Source organism: Xiphophorus couchianus, chromosome 3, assembly GCF_001444195.1.
Source record: "Xiphophorus couchianus chromosome 3, X_couchianus-1.0, whole genome shotgun sequence".
Taxonomy (NCBI): Eukaryota; Metazoa; Chordata; class Actinopteri; order Cyprinodontiformes; family Poeciliidae; genus Xiphophorus; species Xiphophorus couchianus.
In genome coordinates, this window is record NC_040230.1 from 21,496,631 (window position 1) to 21,516,683 (window position 20,053).

General features: G+C 36.8%; 1 protein-coding gene across 2 annotated transcripts; it reads left to right on the forward strand.

The window, feature by feature from the left end:
* Window positions 1–12,989: 12,989 nt before the first annotated feature.
* On the forward strand, window positions 12,990–19,597 carry nrsn1 (neurensin 1). 2 transcript variants are annotated; one of them, XM_028013537.1, is made up of 6 exons: window positions 12,990–13,111; window positions 15,367–15,478; window positions 15,643–15,735; window positions 15,855–15,973; window positions 17,129–17,316; window positions 17,404–19,597. In XM_028013537.1, the coding sequence occupies exons 2-6, from the start codon at window positions 15,380–15,382 to the stop codon at window positions 17,505–17,507; spliced, it is 603 nt and encodes a 200-aa protein (XP_027869338.1). In that variant the 5' UTR covers window positions 12,990–13,111; window positions 15,367–15,379; the 3' UTR covers window positions 17,508–19,597. The 2 variants fall into 2 exon arrangements, with proteins under 2 accessions (XP_027869338.1, XP_027869339.1); XM_028013538.1 differs by having other exon boundaries at window positions 13,010–13,101.
* The last annotated feature ends 456 nt before the right edge of the window (window positions 19,598–20,053 follow it).

Here is a 20,053-nt window from a genome sequence, read left to right on the forward strand (position 1 = left end):
CGTATTGTAAAAAGGGGGGGAGTTTATCACTGTCACAATTTAGATCAAGTTGATGATTATTTTTTATTTCAATTATTTAAACTAAGACCATAAAACAAGATCAAGTGAAGTTTTCAGATATCAATCGACTAAAACCTTTTTATAGCCATTCACGTGTCCATAGCTATTAGCTAACTTGTGATTAGTCTCAAAATTAATCAATTTTTTAAAGATGTTGTTAATGTACCTTAAAGAGTCTGTGACAAAACAAAAACAAGACATCATTAGAAAGATGAACTACTGTGCTTTCAGTATATGCAAAAGCTTTAATAATACATATTTCACACAGACTATTACACATTCCTTCTCATTGCAGTGTCGCATTAGTCATTTGTAGTAATTGGATGGAATGACGGCGCCATTTTGTGACGTAATAAGTACACAGAAGCAGAGGAAGTCATGAGTGACTTCAGCAAAGATTTGAGTATTCTAATAGTATTCTATGTGTTCAAACTATGTACAGTTAGGTAAATGAAATTATTTGCAAAGCGCAGTCAACACAGATCATCCCCCTTTGTCCGGTTTTATTTTTAGTACAGCGTCTCCACTTTTTCTTATCATATATCCACTCACCTGCCATGTGATGCATTTGGACATTAAACCTGCTCATTAGTGTCAATTTGGTACCATAACTTGTTTTATGATGCTGTGATTAAAAAAATTTTTGTACGTTGACACCATGCTAGCTAATGTTAAAACAGCAAGACAACCACAAGTATCCATGGCAGCAGATGACAGTTTAAAGGCAGGCTGGTACTTTCTGCAGTCAAGTTACGGGCACATCTGCCGTGTTTGCAAACAAAAATCCTTTCATTCACTGGGATAATTAGAAGACCCAGTCGCTATGCAACGTTTCGGCATTGATCATAATATAATGCAACAGTGGTACGGGCATAATGAAAGAAAAAATACAAACAGCTTGCTAACATCGGTAGTATGTTTAAAAAAACATTTCAATACATGTATGCATTTAATTAGTGTTTGACTTGTAAAAAAAAATTAATAAATCAACTATGTGAATGATATGAATTTATGCTGAAAACATGCGTTGTTCCAACATCTTATAAGTGACACTTTAAACCTGCAGTTGCTAACTTTTACTATAAAGTATAATTTTTCAGAATCAGAAAATACTGTATTGATCTCCAAGGGAATATTGCTTATTTGATGCCAAACTACTTCCATGCAAAGTTTTAAATATTAGTACATATACATATTACCATAGTAATAAGAAATTACTAACACGAGTGAGAAATTACAAGTAATTTAAACATGACATAAATCTAAAATAAAATTAATAAACTGAAATAAGAACATGTACATGGAAATGTACATGTGAATCTATAAATCTATAAGTGAGTCCATGCTAAGCTGAAACATGAAGAGATTTAGAGTTGGGCATTCAATAGTCTGATGGCTACCGGCAAGAAATATAAAAATGATTGTAAAGTCAAATCAAAAAAGTTTTTCTTAGCTCATTAGTAAATGTGGTTGTGTAGCACCACCTGCTCAGTTTTTAGTTGGAGTACTTTCTTCAGTCAAGTTTCAAAAAGAGGGTCTGTGCTACTGTATGGAGCCGTCTGCGTCATTATCAACGCAAGCTAATTAATGGAGTTGCTGCTTTAGTATTGGATGTTCAGGAACTATACTAAACAGGCAAGAGATGTTATGTTTCAGTCCGTCTTTATCAAGGGGATCTTTACCCATTTTGATGCCTGATAATTGAGAGTAGTTTTTGATATTCTACTAATAGTCTGCAGTGCTGTGGTGATGAAATGTTGTTATATAGCCTACAATAAACAACATGTTGCCTAACAGCAATCAGGGTTGTGAGTTTTCAAATTTGATAAGAGTTATCAGACCTAAACATGAGAAACCAAAAAGGTGCAAAGCAAATTGTTTAACATTACTTCCAAGCAAAGATTACTCCTAGTATGTGAATACTAGGAATACTTTAAGTGTTTTCTTGGTGGCCAGGAGAAGGCCCTGACTGAGCTTATACCTCAATCTGCCCTACTTTTGAAAGTATATCATATGTTTCATGAAGGCAAAAGAAAAGTTATCAATACTGTTTGAACTACCACTGCTTACTTGCAATACTTGATTTTCTTTTTCCTTTTTGCCATTTATAGAAAACTTAAGACATGGACATGCAACAATTCCATCCACTGCATCTTTTACAAGCAAAACATTTGTACCAAAATACATCAATAAAAAAGTCCCCTGAACATACATATGCCTCTTGCACCAAGATCAATGTCATTCTTCATTCTAGTTTGCACATATTTGTACACTGATGCATTGCCATTTGGTGGCAAGATGACTATTTATTTATTTATTTATTTCAAACCTAAATTGCTGATGTGATTAATCGTCCTCTTTTTTTTTTTTTTTTTTTAGCTTTTCCCATATGGTGAACTTGTATCCATTTCTGGTTTTTCCAGTCTTTCTCCATCCTCATGCCTCCCATCTCTACAACTCCCATCTCCAGCCTTTCCTCTAATATCTCCCCTGCAGGCCTTTTTTTGGAGCTCTGAAGGGAGAGGCAATCTTAGATTTATTCCACCTCCAATTTCCAATTTGAGAGAACCCTGCTGCTCGAGGCAAATCTTCTGAAGTCCTGATGTGAGTTGTCCCGTTAAATTAAAGCCCATAAAAGATGGCAAAAATATTGCACATGTTTTTTTTCTTTAAATCAGAACAACAAGAACCATAATATCGGTCGTGTTTTATATGCTATACCATCATGTTTGTCAGAGTTATGGGTCAGGGCTCATTACACCTGAGTTTCCACATGACATAAGAAGTACCATGACTCAAAGGGGCTCCAACTCAAGATGAGACAGAAAACCGAACAGTAACTGAACCATGTGAAAAACAAAGCCCCCGTTTACTGTGGATCACAGGATAGGCTGCAACATTTAAAACCTGCTTCATTTTACATTATGTACCACAATAAATGCTTGCAAAAATGTTCTCTGTTTAGCTGATTTCTTTTTTTCTTTTGCATTTAAAAGACTATGGTCTACAATTGCAGTAGGTAATAATCACAAAAAAGGAGTGCTCACTTGGTCTTTGCGTTACTTCTAATCTGATTCCAAAAAATAAAACACCAGCTATTCCCCAAATGTCTTTTGACACTCCATTACTGAGAAGAAAAAAAAATGCAGTTTGCTGTCTAGTCCCTATATGTCTGCTCTCAAATCCTCGCACAAAAGATTCATGTACAGACTATTTCTTTTTGTTCCTGGTCTCTCAAAGACACAAACGGCCCACGTCTCTCAAAAACACACTCAGTTTTCCAGTCTCCCATATTCACACTGAGCCAATGCATTCACACCCACACTCTGCACAGCTCTCTATTCCTACTATAAAGCCCGGGGACAGGTGTTGGATTAGCTTTTGGGAAGAAAAGAGCTCAGCTCCTTTGATAGGAGTTGAGCTGGCCTGGAGAGCAGGGAGGCAGGTGCACCATGAGAAGAGAGCCGTGGTGAGAGGCATCTGCGTGTGCCTGTGTTGCGGGCGTGTGGGCGCGCCCACGTGTGTGTATGTGTGGGAGGGATGAGGTTGGGGAGTGAGGGTGTTGTCACAGGATACAACCCAGTGATCCCATCGGCTGGAAGGAAGAAAAGGGAGTCTTTTGGCAGAGCTTGCTTCTGTAATTGGAGAGCTTGGTGCGGCAAGAAGCGATATGTGATTGGCTGTTGCAACGTAGTGACATTTGTTTACCAGCTGCCCTGTCTGCACACTTGTACATTCATGGTTTTATTCCTACAAACACACAGATGCAGCAGATATAGAGAGTTAACACACCGACTGTAAAGGGACAGGTTTTTGTGATATAATAAAAAAAAGACATTTTTTAATGTGTCATATGTCATGTACATTTAAAGTAAAAAACAGACAAATCACATTATATTATGTACAAAATGCTGTAACCTGCTTGAAGGTATAGAGAATGAAAAAAAATTATTTGTAAAGCTCAGCTCTCCAAGTTGGATTTGTGTGGCATTTGCTTGTTTGACTCATTTTTTAAAGCCACAGTTGGAAAAAAAATGGTTTCAAAGGATCCAAATTATCTCACTGCACCAAGGTTTCTATCAAGATACTGGAAAAGTCCAATGCTTCACATACATGAGATTGGCCACAACAAAACCAGGATTGTGTTTCCCCAGCTAAGTCTCGAGTTATTTATAAATTCTGAAAGTGTGGCTTCCTCCTATCCTCTTAAAACACTGCTGTTAGTTTAATAGATCTCTCCAACTTGTCCTTAGGTGTGAGTGTGTGCGTGCATGGTTTTGTCCCTGTTTCTCTGTGTTGCATTGTTATAGACTAGCAGCCTTTTCAGGGTGTACCTTTACCTTGTTATTTAGAGTTCAATAATGCATCTCAAATTTTGTGGGCAAAAGATGTCCTCAAAATCTTACAGATTATAAAATCTTATAAACCTCTGGAGGGTGGATTTGGCAAACACTGATAAACCAATAAGTGTAAGTAAACTGAAAATTGTAACTGAAACAAAGGTGTATTCATTTAATGATGTCCACACATACTGTATGTACCCAGGTATTTCCTTGCCTTCTTCTTTTCTTTCTTTTTTTTTACATGTTCCTCCTCACAGATTTGTTTGGAATTGTATAGAATAAATGTTATGTGGTTTGCTGAAAACTTTTTCAAATGATTTGTCGTGGTGTTCTTTTTTTTTCAAAATTGTAATAAAATGACACATTCTATTTGGTTAATTAGAGATATTTGTAGAAATTCTGAAAAATTTATATATACATCAGAACTTTTGTATAAAATATTTCTATTAGTTGTATTTTACCGTTTTATGTAATTTGTTTGTTGTAGCCAAATGAATAATTTTTAATTTTGTCAGTTAACTTTATTTGCTGTTGAACCTGAATAATTTCAGTTATCTTTAAGATCAGGAGAGGAAGTAGAAGAAACTGATCTTAGAATTACATCTACAGCTGCAGTGTGACTATTAAGGCATTATATCATATTGTTAGATGTACAATGTGAAAATATCTAACTATCCGAAATGTAAGAAACAATGAACATTAGTCAGTAGGAGCACAGAAAGCTAAAATATGTTTTACTATATTCAGTTGGAAGTGAGTAAAAAAATTTTAAATTGCAAAATTTGGTGCAGATATTATCAACTCCATCTGTGACAGTTTGGCTCTGCTGATGGTCAGAGACCCCAGTGGTGCTAATGGTGAGACCACCTCACTTCTGTCAGTCTGCTCCAGGGCAGTGAGGCTACAACATAGCTTACTATCAGCAACATGTGAAGGCGTGTGAGTGTGTGAATGGAGAATGACTGATTGCAATGTGAAGCCCTTTGGGCTCCTCTGGCCCAGATAAAGGGGCAATAAGGTAATTTACCATGATGAAGTGTTCTGAATTTTCTTTGTTAATAATTTTCATTGAAAAATAAAGATCCCTATGAAAAAAACAAATGTGTTGACTGGGTTTTAGGGTGTTTTCAAAGAAAAACAATATTACATAAGAAGGCACATGTTTTATATGTGAATGTATCTCTTGATGTATGTGAGTAATCTCGAGCCAAAACAACTTCAAAGGCCTTGACTGCAGTATAGGAAAAAAAACAACAATGCAGCACAGTTTAACCATCTGTTGTTGTTATATTTAGCTGTGTTTTCAAAACTACTTGGTATCCCTCTGGAAATATGTCTAATCCCAAAGTCATATGAGCTTTAGTCGCAATCTTTGATAAAGGCCTTTAGAATCAGAGTGAAAGAAAGTCTGTGGGGTGTGATCGCCTATGATTAATAACTGTGAGCCTGCTATACGTGATGTCTTGCCCGCAGAGCAAAACAGAAACTATTACAGCAACTAAAATCAATCCCCATAGAATGATGAATAATGACCTTTCGGCGTAACTACTGGATGCAGTGCAATGTAAATATACGAGTAGCTGTGGATTCATAAATATGTGTCCATAACTACACTGCACATATGTGACGCTAGCTTGAAAATCTGATGATACAAAACTTTAACTTTTTTTTTTTTACCCCTCCAGGGGTATTTTGTGGGCTCTAGTGTCCCTTATATGAAAATAGGCTGACAGAAAAGGGGGAAAGACATACGGCAAATATCGTCGGGTCCGGGAGTCGAACCCGCGACGGCCGCATCGGGGACTCAAGGCCTCCAAACATGGGTCGTGCTATCCCCTACGGCACGCCCCAAAACTTTAACATTTTTTATTAGACTTTTAGTTTTTAGAACTCAGTAAATGATACTTCTGCGAACAAACAAATAAACTGTGATAATTATTTGAGAGGCTAAAGTGTCTGAGCGGAACCAAAAATATGTGGCAGAAAACCTAGATAATTGAAGACTGAGGCCAATCCCCAACACAGAGGAAGCAGGTTCAGTTTTGAGAATCATGGACTTAAACATATAGGATCTAAATTTCATTCTGATCTACAAACCACTGCAGTTCACACAGTAGGTCATGGTCTAAAGAAGCCAACAGAACTACATGATCTGCTAACAGCAAAGAAGGGACCCTAAAGTTCAGGCAGTCTCCTTCCTACAGCTATGCCTTGACGTCTTTTCCATGAACACTACAAGCAGGATTGGTGACAAGAGAAAGCCTTGGCAGAATCCAAGCCAAAATGGGAACAAGCTCAACTTTATGCTGACAATGCAGACAGTTCTTGTTTTGGCCAGATTTCCCTCAAAACCCACCCATGCAGCATGTAGACAAAATATCGCAGGAAGAGGTACAAAATCCAAGACGCTACACATCACATGTAAGGCTTTGACAGGCATTGATGTTTTGTGGAGTCATGGCTCCTGCTGCTTTTGGTTCACTGTTTAGTACAAAGTCATCCTTGCTGTCTACTACAGAACTGTATAGCATGTCATGCTTTCATTTGCTGAAAAAGTTTGTGGAGGGGTTTTAAATTTCCAGTAAGACTTGGCATCTGCTAAGATTGCCAAAACTACCATTAAACTAGTCATTAAACCAGATATTGGTTTAATGACCTGCCAGGAAATTCACCTGACCCAAACTATATAAAGAATCTGGAGTACTGTGAAGAGGAAGATGATGGACACTGTACCCAACAAAGCAGGTGTTTAAGACACGGTCATATAGTAACTTTAAATTATTCTGTCTCCTGAAGATCTGGTACTGTTATGAGACTTTGGCTAATGTTGTGGTTTCACAATGTTAAATTTATGGAGAGAAAATTTAACATTGAAATTGCACAAATTGAACAAAGTAATTTTAGCAAATATGTTGCTAGAATACACGTGAAAACAAATAAAACATATTTTTTCCACTTCTTTCCAAATAGCACTTCTTTAAGATGCTTTAAAATGTTGTCTCTGCTCAAAGTATGTGCTGCCTCACATGTGACAGCTTTGTTTCACACCACAAAATATATTGGTCAAGCTACATTTACAATCCCTCCACCTAGTGAGTAATGAAATAAGGAATGGTGTAAGTCCAAGTGGAAAGTCCAAGCTCCCAACTCTAGTTTGACAGAATGACTGAGAAATCAATAGGATGACAAATGATCAACAATGTAAGATGGATAGATCTGATGTTCCTTCCTCTAATCCTTCATAAAATGTAACCACGATGGGGAGGGTGGCACACTTTGTGCCTGCTTAAAGGCACATAGTACCTTTAAAGGTACATAATTTGTTGAACCTTCTTTGGCATTTGAGAAATGTCACAATAAACTGATATCAGTTTGAAAAATCTTGAAAGGAAATTGTATTATGGATTCCGTTTCAGATAGACTTTTTAAGAGAGTCAAGCTATTTTTCTGTACTCTTTGCATACTGTGTTTAATAAAAATATATATGTAGAACTGGTATGATAAGAGTAAAAAAAAAAAAGAACCAAAATAATACTTGCAATGGTAAAAATGTTTGAGTTTCAAAACAGAAAATAATAGTAGCACAAAATATGCTGAATCAATACTCCAAAAGTACATATGTCAGACAAATGTATTTTAAATTACTGCAGAAGTAGAATATTTGGGCTGATGCTGAACAAATTCAATGCATTTAATCTCCACATAGATCCCATTACGTCCAGTAGAGGTCAGTCTTGCAAACACAGAGTTATTACTAAGGAAAGCTCACACAATGGTTTAGTCATAGCAGGTCAAGTGTTATGTGAGCACTCTACATGATTAATGAGAGAACTTTATATTCACCAAACAATAAATCTGTTTTGGGGGTGGGGGTGGGGTTGTGGGTGTGGGCGTGCGTGTGTTAAAGTTTAGTCAAGGTTGTTAACGATTTGTTATACACTCTTTTTTGAAGTTTGTGGTATGAAAGTGAAACTTATCTAATTGCACCTCTGTGAATTGCAAATAGTTTGGCTATTTTTAAGTTGTCTTTTAGATCCTAATGAATGTTCTCCTTGATTAGAGTAGCACACAATATGAGTTATGCTTTAAAATCAAATCAGGTTTTGTGATTAGAAAGAGGTCTATTAATTTTAGTGTCTCCAAGTCCTATTTATTTCTATTAAATTAATTTTAGATTTTATTGCATACATTTTTCACTTTGTACTTTTATATTTTATATGTATGTTTTAGGTTTTTTAAACTGTGTGTTTAGAAATTCTTATATTCATTTCCTGTTTCCTCAATAAACTACATGGTTAAGATTTTTCCATTCTGTATTCTGTATATATTTTTTTCCTATTATTATGTTTACTTATCATTTATAGTGCATTTGTTTACATATTTAACCTCTTTTGAGTACTTTGTGTAACATTTGATTTTATGCAATGTGCTATACAATGATTGATTGATCGATTGATTGATTGTGGCATTGACCTAATCATGAACTGAGAATTGTTTTAGAAGCTCGAATACAGAATTTGGCGAGTATTTAGTTTGGTCAAGTTTTACAACAAATGCAGATCTGTAAAATCTGAGAATGTGAACGGCAGATTATTTTGTTCTTTCTTTCAACTTGCACTGAAACCCTGCACGACCATTGGTGGTCGTGCAGGGTTTTTTTTTGCCATTGATTGTATTTGTTTTTACAGTTATTCATGTCAAACACAAGGTCTGATGTAACATTTTATCTATACCACATGCTCCATTGCAGATTTGTTCTACAAAAAAAGGCAGACATCCTAGTTGCTTGGTTTACTTAAAGAAGGTTACATCTGACATCTAAGAAGACAAGTTGCATTAATATATATGAACCTCTGTTTGCATGTTCTTCAATCTTTTGGATTATTGGTATGAGAGTGTGAGTGCCAGTGTGTGTGTGCCAGTTTGTCACCTGGAATCTCGAAGTTGTTAAAAATGGGGAAAAGAGAAGTTGCCTCTCAGCACTCAACCCCAGGATCAACAGGGGGCAGGTACCCTCGGGTCCTTGAGGCTGCAGCAGTCCATGTGTGGCATACCCCAGACATGCAAGGATGCTGACAGCAGAGCAGAGGAGTAGCCCCCCAGGCCATAGAAGGACACAGATGGCTACTGTTGTTCCTAAACAGGAGGGGAAAAAAACATCATTTGGAATTTTTGTTTTGGAGTTACTCTAATTGTGACAAAAAAGAAACAGAAAAGAAATCTGCAAGAGACCCAAGCACTTCTTTGTAGCACAGTAAACCAATGTCACAAGTTTTGTCATTGTATACATAATTATACTAAAAAAATACAAAAATAAAAATACTGAGGAATTTGCCCTCTATTTAACATTATGGCAAAATGTTTCCCTGTGCACTTTAAGGCTTCAGGTGATGATATATTGTTCTTTATTCTAATCATCACTTAAAAATTTATATTTGCTTGTCCCCTGATACTGTGAAAATAGTGGTAGTGGGGTTTCCATGAGGAGAATAAATGTGGTTTTCAGTTGTTATACTTGTATGCTCCTCTTACTGCAGGTCACAATGTCCTGCCATGCAGCCAGCTATAATTGCCCTATTTGTGAGCTAGGCCCGGTTATTTTCTGTCCAAGAGAAATGTCTGAATTAAAAACTTCAGCAGATGCAGTTGCTAACATAGTCTTTGTAATATGGTAACCACTACAAGATAACATTAGAAATGGACAATGGTGCAGTTTTGGAGCATGTAGGATTAATATCTCTGTTTTAGCCAATCAGATTTGGAGCAAAGAAATATGCACAGAGTGAATAAGCATGGTATGCTATTATCACAAGTTTTATTGTTTCCTTGCACAGTGACTAATATCCTTTCCAACCTCCCCACCTCATCACAGTCTTTCTCTCTAATGAGCTGTGGTATGCTATCAGTCATTACAGGAAGCCAGATTATCCAAATGGCATTCTGCACACGTTCACAGAGAACTTCCTGAAGGTGACCTTTTCCCGTCGCCATAGAAACCCCCTCTCTGTGCATGGAGTAGCTCAGCTTGTTCACAGAGTGAGACACTGAAGGAGAGTGATAGCAGAACCTTTTCTGCAAAGGAAAGAGCATTGATCTGGAGAGATGCAACAATGTAGGGACATATGTTGTGATGCTAGCAAATAATACTTTCATCAGTAAACATGTTGTCCACAACACGTGGTTTTAGACAGCAAATGTTTATGTTTTGAATACAATGAAAATGTTAAAATAAGGAGAATGACTCACGCATCCATTGTGGGTTCATTGTGTGCATGGATTTTAAACAAGCTTGTGATGCAAATGTTTATTTATTTATATAATGTAAACCTTTGTGAAAGTATTTACTCACAATTTAACCACTTTTATTATGTATTTTCATGAAGTGCGACTTCAGCCCATCCTACGTAAAGCTAAAAAATAGTATGCACCTTTCAACAGTGCAACAGTGGTCATTCACTTCTCACCATAGAGACAACATGACAAAATTGATTTGCATTATTTGTATATTGAGAAATATTTCTAAGTTTGTCAATAGAACATTTTCTGTTTTTCAGTAAATCATGTTAAATTATCAACTTATTCTGTCTTATCCTGTATATTTTGAAAAGATGACAGTGTGTGCATTTATTTGAATTTACTCACAATGACAGAATAGTTTATTTAAACTTTTCTTATGTTGAGTTGGAATTTTTGTACAACATATGACTTCAGTGTATTGTATTAAAGATTGTGATGCAATGTGAAAAATATATAATGCTTCAAATGTCTTCTTCTGAAGACTAGATAATGAGTTTGCAAAAGTTGTATCTTTATTTCTAACTATTGTCAGTACAATTCAGTTCACTGTGTTTACCTACGTCTATTAAATGCCTTGTTCCGTCCCCCAAACCTCTGGAACACCACTGTCACCATGATTTTTTAAATTTTTTTAAGCAAAGTAGGGCCTGAACCTGTTTCTGTTTGCTTTGAATATAGCGCTTAATGGGACTGAATCAAAAAACGTGGGAATCTGTTATGTAGGCCTATGAGACGGCATTTACTTTGCAACACCACAATGTACGACATCAAGCTTCTGTACATAGCGAATATAAAGTTTACCATGTCATTGGATCAGGCACCGGGAGCAGTTTTAGTGAAATCCTAGACTGACTCTTGCCTTCCTCCCCATTTCCCCATTTTGTCAAATCTCTTTTCACTGCTCCATCTGGGCTTTTTCCGATTGAAGTGGATTCTTCCGGTAGAAGAGAAAAAATTTTGAACAGTGATGTTGATTTTCTGTGCTGTTTTAGATTTACGTCTGTCACCTTTTAGATGTGCCTCTCCTGCACCACACCTGAATAGAATAATTAAGTCATTAGCAAGGCTCTGGAGAACTGATCTACACAACAAGGAGGTAATTAAGCCATTTCATTCCAGTGTTTTATATCTCTGGCACATCTAAAAACTGCAGGACACCGACCCTTGAGGACCGGAGTTTGACACCCCTGGTTTAAAACTTAAACAGAGTCCACGCCTACAGAAAGAAATCGTTTCTCAAAAACTGATGATGGTCTAGACCAGGGGTGCTCAGGTCCATTCCTCGAGAGCTACCATCCTGCAACTTTCAGATGCATCCCTGCTCCAACACACCTGAATCAAATGAATGGCTCATTACCAGGCCTGTTTAGAACTGATCCTGGTCTGTTGGAGTGAGGATGCTTCCAACAGTTGCAGGATGGTAGCTGTCAAGGACTGGACTTGCACCCCTGGTCTAGATCCTCACAAAGCAAAGCGTAGTACAGAGGTAATTTCTTATCAGTCTATCAAGGATAATAAATAAATAAAAGAAATAAATAAAATAAAATAAAAAGAGCCCTCTCTCAGCACAAACAAGCAACAGACTCGTAGGAACGAGCAGTCAATGGTCTGTCCATTTGAATAGAATTAGACCTGTCGCTCTGGTCACCCGAATATGTTCAGCCAGGGCCGGGGTGTGTGTGTGTGTGGGGGGGGGTAGAAATAATATAATTAAATGAAAATGTAAAGCAATTTAAAAGATGTAGGCTAAGCAATACAAAAGTAAAACATTTGCTTTATAAAAATCAATCTCTCCCAATTTTTGTCATTGCTTCCTACCACACATAGTATCTATCTATCTATCTATCTATCTATCTATCTATCTATCTATCTATCTATCTATCTATCTATCTATCCATCCATCCATCCATCCATCCATCCATCCATCCATCCATCCATCCATCCATCCATCCATCCATCCATCCATCCATCTATCTATCTATCTATCTATCCATCCATCCATCCATCCATCCATCCATCCATCCATCCATCCATCCATCCATCCATCCATCCATCCATCCATCCATCCATCCATCCATCCATCTATCTATCTATCTATCTATCTATCTATCTATCTATCTATCTATCTATCTATCTATCTATCTATCTATCTATCTATCTATCTATCCATCCATCCATCCATCCATCCATCCATCCATTCATAAAACTCTCTTCCTTTCCTCCCAGCCCTCCCGCCTGGTTATTTATACTGACTGATGAATCATATGTTGTCATGGAGGTCACGCCTGCGCAGTAGACAAAGTCAAAATCTGAATCATCGACGGAGGGAGAGAAGGGGGGTAACTGTAGAGTGATGGGACCTGGCTGAGGAAACAGCAGCGAGCGATCACTCTCCGAGCTGGTAATGAAAGGTACATTTATTGTTGTTGTTTGTTTGTTTTTTTAATTTTATGGTCTGGTTTTGTATTTATGGAAGTGTAAACGGAGAGATGGATAACTGGCTCTTTGAAATCGGAATCAAAGGTGCCGTCCGCGAGTGCACACCGTAAAATCTTCACGCGCATCTGCTAGTGGCTTTACTTTGGATAAAATTGCAGAGCAAGTGCTGCTTCAAACTTTGTGTTGATTTGTGCTATTTATCCTCGAAGGGTTGCGAGTGTTTTGGTCTGTATTCAAATGAACTAAAACTTCGATTTGAAAGATTTAGGCACGGCTCTAATTTATTGCTTCAAAAAAAAAAAAAAAAAAAAGAATAAAAAAGACGATTCCCGGGTACTTACGATCGGACTTACTTTGATGCAAAGTTCACGTTTTGTGAGTTGAATTGAAAAGAGAGAAGGAAAAAAAACGTGCGGTGTGTCTGTTTTTAGTCTGGCGTCATATATTACGTCTGCATGTTTTCCTGCTGCGCTGAGGGTGGCTTGATGATAATGGCGTTCAGCACCACAGACAGCTCCAGGTTATGTGGCACACACAGCTTGTTGAAGGCAAGGATACCACAGCCGGTCGGAACAGGCGTAGTTGTCACATTATTGTTTATGATTTATTTTGGTGTGTTTTAGCACTTATTCCTTTCTTGGTGTGGAGGAACAGTTTTCTTCTTTCTTCCATGTTTTTTGCATCTGTAGCTTTTGGTACGTTTTGTACCTTAACTTCTACAGTAAGAAACGTGTCAAGGTACGAAACAATACAATAAAAAAACAAATCCCTTGATAATGTTTCCAATCCCACATTTTCATTTGAGGTGTAGCTTTAAAATGACTAAAAGAAAATAAGAATAAATTCTGCTCTTGTAACATATCATTACTCTCTGATCCTTCACACCTATTTTAACTAGTTCCATCCCTCCATTTTTATTTTTATAGGCACAGATGTTGGACAGGGACAGATGTTCATGAGGACAAACAGCATATACTGTAGGTTAAATAGTATTATAGTTAACATATGATCTTCATATGGCTATTGTCGTCCATCACAACTAACAGTGGAACTTATGATGAATGTACACATTTACATTGGTAGTTTATGGACATGAGATATTCAACATTTAGAATTCAATCTTTACTTTCACCATCTGTTAGTGTTCTTACAATAATCAGAAAAATAATGTCTATACCAAAGATGCTTTTGTTGGCCCTGTTTCGGGCTTCATTTGAGGCCTGACCTACTGATTGTGGTCAAATAGTATTCAGGTTTTCTTTCTAAAGACTGCAACACATTTAAACTGATTTGTATTTATTTTGGTTTTAATTTAGTTAAATGTGATCATCACTGACCTGACAAAATGTCCTGAAGGTTCTGAGGCTTGTATGTGGATTTGTATGTGATGAGTTTTTAATGTACATCTGACGTTTCACAAACATTTCCATTTTGGAAACAATAACAATGGTGACTGGGGGTTTAGGACACCTTAAAAAATCTATTTAAATTTATATGTTAAAACCCTACAATTAAGGGTGTATTTTCTTTTCATCATGACGGTGGTAGTTTTGAAAGCACCAAAAAACATAAAGGAAGAAATTGTAAGACGATGCCCATCAAAGTATGTCTCACAAATCCCCGTTAAAGAAAAACACTGCGTCAGTAGCATGTTGATAAGTTAAATAGACATTTGATGAATCTAGTGAACAGGAGGAAATAAGAAATTTCAGCTTATTTATTGATCGCTGCCTAATATTGCTTGATTGCTCCATCAGTTTTATGAATGTTCTAAAGTATGCAATGCCGTTCATGTTTTGTTTCTGCTGCATCAGAGTATGAGTAAGAAGCACTCTGTATGATAACACAGAATCAATGTTTGTAAAGCAGGTAGAAAGGATTTAGATGTTATGTTTTTTTTTTTTTCTTGAGATACAATACAAAAAAGTAATTCTTTGTGTACAGTTGAAGTGCTACTGGACATGAAGGCAAAGATGCCCCAGTTTGTTTCACAAAGTCACACAAGGAGGATGCTTTGTTGATCTCAGTGGACTGGGGCACATTGTATCAGATGCCTCCAGTATGTTACGTAACTTGGTGGCATTTACACTCATGTGTATGTTCATGCATGACAGAACCCTATCCGATCTGTCTTCAGACTGTATTGTGTATGTGGGAGAAGGGAAAAATCGTATTGGAAGTATGGCTGTAAGGCTTCATGCCGTGTCTGTCCGTGTGCATTCTGCAGACAGATGTGAAGGATGACTTCGTGCTCAGAGATCTGTGGGTCGGAATACAGAGAGCAGGCTCAATCCGGCGGAAACGGCCAACAGTACGGAGTCCGCTCCTACCTCCACCAGGTAACTGAATAGAAAAAAATATGAAATCCTAGCCCAATATAAAAAAAAAACATAATTTGAGCATAAAATCTGCATCAGAGCTAGAATCATCCGAATGTGATGTGGGCTTCAGTTTCTATTCTCTAACATCAAAAAAGAAAATAATAAACTCTGCCTCCTTTCAGTTCTATGAGGAGTGCACAGGTTCTATCTGGGAACGTGATGAAGATTTTCAGATTCAGAGATCGCCAAGCAGGTGGAGCTCTTTACTCTGGAAGGTGAGATGAACCTTTGGCTCGCGCAGAGAAATCCATAGCTTGTGTCATGTAATGTTTCTTGAATAAATAAGTAACAGTTTCATCGGGCATCGTTAACTGACTTCTCTCCCACCTTGCAGGTCTGTCTCACGTTTGGAACGCTGATCCTTGTTACAGGTCTTATTGTTGTTTTGGTGGGTTACGCAACACCGACTATGACTGAAACCTTTGGTGAAGATGATCTCCTGTTTGTTGACAGGTATAAAACCAAGACGTATCACAGAGAAGAAAACAGTTTATTAGTTAATACCAACTAAACAGATTAGGGTTTCATTAACATTAATGCATTAATTTCATTAACATTTACTCTCAATAGTAAAAGACAAAAAATGACCAATAATGGCAAAATTCATTGAATTAAGTTGCCAAAAGAAATGACAATCTCCATCCACAACTGTTTACATGTTTTTTTTAAAAGGATTTTTTTTTTTTTTTTTTGCCATTTATTTTGTTTTTTTGAGTGTTTTTTTTTTTTTTACAAATTCATCTTTGACTTTGCATTCAATTTGGATCTATGCCATTGTTTTAACATATCTACTCGTTTGGATAATGTGTAAATCTCAACAGTTCAATGATTTGGTGTGATTACAGAAGTTTTTTTGTTGTTGTAAAGTGATCAATATTTTTTTCATGCCCTTTGAGTTTCTGGGACAAGCTTTATCAAGCTTCTTTAATATTTGTACAACTCCCCTCAAACACAACTTTATTGTTTATTTCTAAAAGACTATCTGACTTTACTTATACAGCTACAAAAAACCCTCCAGTAATTGTGGATCTGGGTCTGTTGGCAATGTTTGCATAGGGAGAGTTTTACGGAGATACTAACATTAGTTTGCATCATTTCTGTTTTATATGCCTTGTTAAGTTGTTGTATGACATGCTTCCTTTGCAGATCTAATTAATCATGCATGGACATCACTTACAGAAAGGGCTGTTCTCATGATTCATTAAATGAGTGCTTTGCTTTTTATCGTCATAAATCTTAATGAGAAGTATCGTAGCAGCAAGCTGCACAGCTCAGGGCTCTCCTGGTCTCTTAGTTGAGTCCCAGCTGAGTTTGCCCTACAAATAAAATGTGGGTTGGAACTAGATTAACTTTGCATTCAACTTGGATCCATGTCATTGTTTTTGACGTTAAAAAATGCAGATAGGACCATAACATGTTCCAGATTCATGGTATTTTTACACAATGTGAGAGACCAATAAAGCAGGCTACAAACTTTACTGAACTGTTTTCCCGTCTAAACTGATCTCTAATCTGGTTTGGTTTTTGCATCTCACATTTGTTGTTGCAGTGTGCAAAAATGGACAGATTATACTCGATAACTGACGGTAAAAACTTGTTTTGGAACAGCTACGCTGTCCGTTTCAACCGTGCACTGGATGTCTGCAAGCTGACCGGTGCGGTGCTGTTCTGTGTGGGTGGCACCTCCATGGCTGTGGGTCTTCTGCTGTCTGCCTTTGCTAAAAGCTACTCCAAAGACGAACTGTACCTGCAGCACAAGTTTAAGGAGCGGTTAGCAGATCTCCATGCAACAGTTGGTAAGCTGGCTCATATGATGAAAGTATTGATGAACATGACATTTTTCAAGTCATTGAATATGAATAAAACAACTGTTTGTGTCACAGGTTCACCAATGATGAAAGCACCAACTCCTGGGGAGGGAAAGGTGCCTGTAACGCTCTCCAAAGTTCAGAACATACAACCTGTGGCCACAAAAGCAGAGACCTGATCGGCGCCCCAATAAAGAAAGACACAAAGTGAAATAGGATTGAACTGTGTGTAGGATGTGTATAATTGAGGGCCCATGTGAGTGTTAATCTTAATGAGCAGTTTATCTTTAAAAAAAAAAAAAAAAAGGCCAGCTTAAGTGGCTCTTTTCTTTTTGGTTGTCATTTTTAATAGCTTCATTGACACAACTGATGTCATCATTCGAACCATGGCGATAAAAACTCATTGAGCAGTGACAACGCTTTGCCGGAAAAGAATCTGAGGAGGAAATTAAAAAGCAGCATCCAGTCAAGAAGAACATAGCATTGTTTTTGACAGCGATAGACATCTTTGGAAATGACAGAGGATGTTAATGAGAAAGAGGAGCTGAACAGAGCAGCTCAGTTATTCTGACGCTCAACATGAAAAAAGCTCAAATTGATTTTTAACATGGTAATTACTGCCACGCTATTTTAGATCACGAGTGCTACGTTTTGGTGCTATTTGTCAACAAGCCAGAGATCTGCCATTTTAGACCGCCAGAGAAAAAGTGCAAATATAATTTTTTGGCAAAAAGACCCACTGAAATAGAATTCACAGGCAGAACATTGACATTTTCTTATTGCTTGTTACTCCTCTAACCTTGTTTCTTCAATAAACCTTCAGACAGGATCAATAGACTGAGCGTAGATGCAGAGAAACAATCTATATCACACATAAAGAAAACTCACCAAATAGAATGGCTTGACCAAAAAAAACAAAAAAAACTCCCAGTGTCATTTCTTAAAACTATGAACTGTCGGTCCATCCCTCCCCTCTAACTTCCCTTTCTTTCTTACTATTTGAAATATAAGCATATAAAAACATGTATCCATGAAAGTCATAACTCATTTTACACCATTTTGCATCTATCTATCTACTTCTATTTTTAAAGACTGAAATAAAACAAGTACTTGCAGTGAGACAAACACAACAAATAGGTTGCATAACAGGCAGATAGCTGACAGGAACACGCTAATCTTGCTGATGAGCAACAACATCACATTTGACAGCTATAATGGAAGAGCGGCTGTGATTCATAGATGCCCAATAATATTGTCACTTACAAAAATTGAAATTAAACAGTCACGTCCAGCTGAACCTGATCATATACGATGCAAGAAAGGTTATAGATTATATATTAAAATCAGGACAGACTATATGAGTATATAAGACTTATGAGTCTCATATACTCATAAGTATATGAGACTTAATGTTATGAGTATTTTTGTTTTTATTAGGTCATTCAGGTTAGTCCTTCATACCTGACTGGATTTTACAAGCACAGATAGTGCAAATTAACTTTTTTTCTTTGCTGCTTACGATCTTGTGTTAATGTAAATATATTCCCAAATTGTGATCCTCCCCTTTTTATGTCGTTTCTGTTATTGTTGCGGTTACTGTTTTGGTTTGATCTATTGAATTACAGAGGAAATGACGAATAGGGCGGATTGTTTGCACTGCGCCTCATCAGAACAATGCTAGAACAGAACATTATATCAAGCTCATTTACACTGTCAGGCTGTAAAATAAATGCAGCAGCACTTCAGGGTATTATCAGCATAAACTGCTTTGTTGGTCACATATATTCATGTAAATTGACCTCTGATGATCATTTATACAACCTACAGTCTTTCTACAAAGTGCAACAAAATACATTTTAAACTATTTGGTTCAAATCATACATGTTGGTAATAATAAAATATATGTACCACATTCATGAGGCTTACTGAACCACACATAAGAATCAGAGCTGTTAAAAAAATGTGGTATGAACCCTCCAGTATGGTCTAAATCTTAGTAACTGATCAGTGATTATGCTGATTATGAACTGCTGTACTGTTGTATTCAAAACCATAATTTGTGTTTTTGTTTTTTTTTATATTATTTTATTCTGAACTATTTACTTCTATCTGATTTACTCTATTCTTATACATCTATGTAGATGTAAGAGTCCCTCATCCCAGCCAGTAATAAGAGTGTCATCTTTTGGATTAAAACCAGATATATCACTGTATCTACAGTATGCTTCTTTTTCAAAGGACACAATAAAAATCACATTTTCGCAGCTCATAAAAAGTGTGATTTGATGTTCCGCTTTGCAACTGCAAGTGTGTCTCACTAAACAAGAATATCCTCAAAAAGATTGTTTATTTCAGTAGTTTAATTGTTTAAAAAGTGATAAAAATTCATCATACCCAGATTGATACATATTAGATGTGTATTTGTGATAGTTTTCATGTCTCTCAGCTCATGCAAACTTAAAATTTAGTTCTTCAGAAAATGTTAAGGTTACAGCAATAAAAAAATGGATTTAAATCAGAGATCTTTGTATATTCTGTCATGGGCAAGATAGAATATACTAAGGCAGACTTAACCATACATTGGGCGGGTAACCACTGCTAGAAGCTGCCTTTTCACTCAGTGCTGTATCCTAGAATGTTAACAAAAAGTTGAGTGGAAGGAAAACAGTGGTAGTAAAGGTGGTTAAGCAACAGTGATCAGTGCAGTGTTTGGAGGATTATAAAC

Excerpts from the sequence above, each read along its gene's own strand:
- nrsn1 (XM_028013537.1), top strand. The coding sequence starts at position 15,380 with ATGACTTCGTGCTCAGAGATCTGTGGGTCGGAATACAGAGAGCAGGCT. Across the intron at positions 15,736-15,854 it reads GGAGCTCTTTACTCTGGAAG|GTCTGTCTCACGTTTGGAAC; the intron begins GTGAGATGAACC and ends CCCACCTTGCAG. Across the intron at positions 15,974-17,128 it reads GATCTCCTGTTTGTTGACAG|CTACGCTGTCCGTTTCAACC; the intron begins GTATAAAACCAA and ends GTTTTGGAACAG.